The sequence below is a fragment of the Brienomyrus brachyistius genome, chromosome 21 (assembly GCF_023856365.1).
Source record: "Brienomyrus brachyistius isolate T26 chromosome 21, BBRACH_0.4, whole genome shotgun sequence".
NCBI lineage: Eukaryota > Metazoa > Chordata > Actinopteri > Osteoglossiformes > Mormyridae > Brienomyrus > Brienomyrus brachyistius.
Genome location: NC_064553.1, coordinates 12,340,400 through 12,345,946, shown reverse-complemented (window position 1 = coordinate 12,345,946; position 5,547 = coordinate 12,340,400). Strand labels below are relative to the sequence as shown.

Here is a 5,547-nt window from a genome sequence, read left to right as displayed (position 1 = left end):
TCAAGTTCGAACTATCCATCTATAGTCGCGCGTCGTAGAAATTACATGTAAATAAGATGCTGTACCCCATTTTGATCACAATCTATTCCCCCCATTACTAATAAAGAACTAACAAAACGACTTGTTCATCTTCCAATTTTAGGGTGGCGGTGTAGTTTCTTATGAAATTATTTGTTAACTTTAACCTACGAGTTTTGAGTCTCACATGCTTATTTAAATTATTTAACATTAAGGTCCTGTTATGCCGTGAAAAAACGACACACGAAAGTGGTCAGAAGCTACAAAAGTTCTCGGTGAAGACCGCAAAGGAACCTGGAACCATGGGCGGTTGCACAAAACATTTTTCTTAAAGTCTTACTTAGTTTCCTTACAATACAATCGGTTGCGACAAACACATTTACGTGTTCCCCTTAGGGTTCCTAAAAGACGTTTAAGGGAACAATTAGGTGCAGGAAGTCGAATTCGCCACATTTGCTTGTTTTTGTTCGAAGTTTTCTTGCTTGTATTCAAAATGACGTTATCTCTTTCGAAGTGCCAATTTTGACGTTTCTGAGATTCTAGAAGACGTAATAATCGTCACGTGACAAGCGTTCTTATATACGTAGCTCACCGCAATACTTGGCATTTGTATGAAAATGAACTCAGGTGGTTGGTGTGTTTTGAGAGCTGGTGAAGACTACAGACGTCGACAAGGTACGTAACCCCCCTATCCGAAATGTGTACATCAAACCTGCAAATTAGCTATAAAGTAATCCACTCCTCCTTTTCCTTTTGAAAGACTCAGATATATAAGAAAATTCTCTATTTTATTTCCTAAACTGTAGAAGCCTGCTTATCTCACAGTACACTCTTTTGCAGTAGTTAAAAACTTATAGTATGTTGCTGAGATGTCACAAAAGTGACAGGTCATGTGTCCTACATTGTGGTACACTGTTTATAATGGACTAACGCCTCTTCCACCCATAAAATGATTTTGTCGTCTCTCTCTGTTTCTGTCAGCAATGGCATTTCCCTCCTTCTTGTATGTCCTCCTCATCTTCTCCCTGGTGGGCAGCGGCTTTGCCGAAGATGAGGCTTCTCCTCAAGGCTGTGGCTCTTTCCCAAAGAGGCCGCTGTGTAACCTGCATGCAGTGTGGGGCCAGGCAGTGACATTGGCGGCAGGCATAGGGGCCCTAGCCTCACTGATCCTGGCCCTGGTGCTGTTCTGCCGCCTGCGTCAAATCAGAGAACCTGAGGCTCGCAGTGGGGTGGCACCGCTGCTCCTACTCCTCGCCACCGTCCTCATGCTCTGCGTCCTAAGCTTTGTGTATGTCATCGAGCGTGACGACACTGTCTGCATTGCCCGGCACTCACTCTGGGGGGCACTGTTTGTCCTGGCCACAGCCTGCCAAGCGACCCAGGGTGCGCGACTGCTCAAGTGCTCCGGTTTCAGACCCCTGGCAGGGGTGCTGATCGGCATGGCCTTAATGCAGGGCATAGCCATTGTCGACTGGATCCTGGCAATTGCACTGCACCCGGGCCAGCCCGTCTGCCAGTACCAGCCGCCACATTTCAGCTTGGCCTGCATGTACGGGCTGGCCCTGCTCCTAGCACTGCCATTGACCTTGGCCTGTGGCTTGTTTCAGGGGCAGCCACAGTGGAGATGCCGGGCCTTGTGTCTGCTCCTCATGAGCGTCGCTTCTTTCCTTATTTGGGTATTCTATTTACTATACAACTTCAAAAAAGTGTTTCCTGGCCAGTCCTCCAGCTGGAAGGACCAGTTACAGGCAGAGGTACTGGTGGCACAGGCCTGGCTGCTGCTGGTTCTCCATGTCGCTCCTCAAGCTCATGCCTGCCTGCGCCCAGCCCCGCAGCCCTCTGGTACAGATGATGTTCGGGAGCAGGCCCAGCCCCGCCTGAGGGAGGCCAGTATAGAGGAAGGCCTTCCCCTGTCCCCCCAGCCCAGTGTGGAGAGCCAGGGCTCTCCGTCACGCAGCAGCTCAGGTACAGTACTTTCTGTTTTACTACATTGACCTACTGTTTGTGTGTTTGAGAGAGAGCATGACCTTCACTATTTCCTCCCACTCTTACATGAAGCTGGTTCAAAAAGTCAGTGGCCCAGCACATCCTTCCATATGGAGATTAGCAGCAACGCAGTGAGTGCATCTCCTCATTCAGCACCTCACACACATACACAATGAGGCAACCCAAACACTGCACTGAACATTCAGGTTTGGTCTACAGGCCTTTCCCTGTTCCTCAGACCTCACCTGACCAGAGTCTAAATACCATGGATGCAGGTTAAATTAGAACTGGGCTGCACCCCCATCAGTCCGAGTTACATCATGCTGTTTAGGGGGTGCATGTATACACAAGTAGCCCTCAGCAATCCCAGTCAAAACTTTTAAGTGTCACCACTGAACTGCTGAAGGATGTTTATAAGGTCACTAAATACTTGTTTGTCATCTGCAGGAGCCCATGCCCTCCACCTCCACCGGAATATATCACATTTGGCATACACAGAAATCGGGATTTTAAGCAGGATGGTTCTGCTCGATTGGCCATGGACCAGCTGCTGCTCCCCACTGGACATCTGCAAGAATATAATACTTACATGATTAAAATATGTATTTTTTATGACCATCTGTGTAATTGGTGTGTTTTGTTGCTAAAGGGTTAAATAAGCATTTAATTGTATTCACTATATGATATATAAGAAGATTCATGTTGGAGATTCTCTAGAATTTATTTGTATTTTATATCCACAATTTAATATAATTTACTAAAGCTTTCATTTTTAATTTTAATACGAAGGAGCACAGTCCCTTTATTTGGGCGCTCACCTGCTATGCTGTGTGTTACGTCCACAACACTGCTGAGTAATCAGGAAGACAAAATTTAAACAATGGTTTTAGACTGATTTTGACTTGATTTTTAGTGACGTCTAATCAGGTAAACATGACAGTTATGTTCAGGGGTCAATACTATGGGAAATTCTGATCTACATTCTGACCAAAATGCATTTCTTACCATGTCACAGACCTTTTGTTCTTCTGTGGACAAGTTGGCAATCCCTGGTTATGTCATCACTTTACTCAACATGTTTATATATATATACACTATATTAAAAGTGCATTTTAAAGTGGTTATATATTAATTTCCACTTCCGTCGCTTTCGTATGATTTCTTATCCAAGGCAGGGTTATGGTGAGCCTGAAATCTATAAGCAGGCACAAAGAAGGGTCTCATTCTGCCCATTCAGTCCTATGGGAAAAACCCAAATCCAATAATGACAATCTGAACCGTAAGTAACCAAACAGCTAAAAGACTTTGGGCATCTTCAGATTTTTCTTTGCACTCAGATTTTTATGAAACTGAGTTTCCCCTTGTGGGGATTGAAAAACCTGGTCTTCACAATGTAATATATACTTAACCTACACACACAGATAGACACACACACACACACAAACACAGTCGTGTAATCATAGCTTTTTTGGGACTGCTCATTCATTTCTATGGGAAAAATACTAATGCTGACAATGACCAGCTTAACCCCCACCCAGCCCTAACCATAACCATAAGTAACCAAACAAAATGCAAGGGTTTTTGCATTTTTAGTATTTTTTATTGCAGTCACAGATTTTAAAAAATACAGTTTTCCCATGTGGGGACCAGGATCACAGTGTGGAGGGCCAATGTAATGGCATCCTCAGATGACCTGTTTAACCAGTAGGCAAACTGATGTTGGTCCAGGGAGGGAGGTATGTTCTTCTTGATGTGTGCTAGGACCAGCCGCTCAAAGCACTTCATGATGATGGGGGTCAGGGCCATTGGATGGTAGTCATTCAGGGTCCTGACCGCTGCCTGTTTAGGGACGGGCCTGATGGGGGCAGACTTGAGGCAGGTGCGGACAGTGGCTAATACAAATCTAGCACTGTAGAAATAGGATTTTGAAAGGCTGACCACAGGTCTGAAAAACCATGCTGCATGTATATTAGAATAATGTTTGAGCCGGGGTCAAAACCTAATACAAGGAATTGTGTGTGACAAGACTGACTCCATTCATATGGAGACTTGAGGCCAGACTCACCTACCACAGATCTGATGTCATGTAAGGAAAACATTGACATCAGGAAGAATAAATGGTCAATCCAAAATAAAAATATAATCTTGTGGTGTCATAGTCTGTGTACTATGAAAAAAATATATGTTTCAGATGTGTGTCCTGTTAAAGAGCATGCACACAGAACACGCTCCTCTATCAGCTCACTGCAGCCCTGTCCTGTCCTCACGAAATGTGTGCAAATACAGACACACAAAGAGAGCTTCTACTTTACCCTCTGTATCTGCAGGCGGAGTTTCTGTGGAGGGAAGTGGTAAAGGAAGACTTTATTGTCACGCTACGTTTACAGTCACTCCTTTTAGAAACCTTGCCAATAATAAATACATGATGTATGTGAGCTAGTTTACGCTCATCACAATTCCATGGGGAAGTAAAATGAGGTTTTTCTATTATTTGTTGCAGCCCCACGTATCACTACAACCTATTGTGGTGACATTATGTGTCCCAAATTACCAATTAGAACTTTCGTTCCATTGCCGGAGCATTTCTCTAGGTGTGGGATCTCCACTGTCACCTCAAAGAAGTAGATCCCTTGATTGTTGAAGTTAGTATTCCTTAGAGTCAGTCTGGACCAACTGTGTCCCCCCTCCTCGTACACCAGCTCTTTGGGGTCCCCATCGTCTGATACGTTTCTTCTATTGTCTCGAATGCTGGAGGACACCAGCACTCTGCCTGCCTGGGATCCATCACTATGAGACCAGGTCACTCGAACCCTAGACTTGTCTGGCACCTGGAAGGTGCAGTTGAGTGTCAGGGAGTCCCCGGTGGTGGCCCAGGATTCCTGAGGCTGGGACACTGTGCACCAGCCCACAGCAGCTTCCACACACGCCAACACTGTGACGATGGGGAAGAGAGGATATGTGTCAGAGAAGTTAATCACAGACAGAAAGCTGCATGTGCCTCTGAAATACAGACTTCTGGGCACGGTGGAGATGCTTTTTAATGTTAAAGGAGAGAAACATTAATTAAACTAACTAGACATGCAGACCAAGAACCTTAATCAGCTGATAAATAACAGCATAATATTCTGCGGCCATTTATGTTAACTGCTGATAATCCCCTCCTTGATTCAGGTAATTATTCCATATGTAATGCAGGTAATGATTTATCATTCTTGCCATATACAAACAAGTGAGACTGAATGTAGCTATTTGTTTGCAGTCTGTATCGGTGCCTGATTATTCCAATCAAGGTTAGTCAATGACTGGAATGTTAGATTAGCATATTTTATGCATTCAGGGGTGCATTTTTGGTTATTCAACTTTTGGTAAATTATCAATTAATGCATACAATATCAAAGCATGTGAATCTAAGTAATTGATGTCAAACAAGAGAGGCAATACAAGAAGAGTCATACATAAAAGACTAAAGAATTCCTAAGAATATGTTTTACAACTCTTGAATCTCTTGCTAAAAATATTATATATATTTCAACTGCTACTTCC

The 5,547-nt window shown here is 44.0% G+C and overlaps 1 protein-coding gene across 1 annotated transcript; it reads left to right on the top strand.

Annotated features, from left to right (window-relative positions):
- The first annotated feature begins 518 nt into the window (after nucleotides 1-518).
- LOC125716539 (G-protein coupled receptor family C group 5 member B-like) lies at nucleotides 519-2,620 on the top strand. Its single transcript, XM_048988967.1, has 3 exons — nucleotides 519-693; nucleotides 1,000-1,983; nucleotides 2,452-2,620. The coding sequence occupies exons 1-3, from the start codon at nucleotides 630-632 to the stop codon at nucleotides 2,595-2,597; spliced, it is 1,194 nt and encodes a 397-aa protein (XP_048844924.1). The 5' UTR covers nucleotides 519-629; the 3' UTR covers nucleotides 2,598-2,620.
- Nucleotides 2,621-5,547: the final 2,927 nt, after the last annotated feature.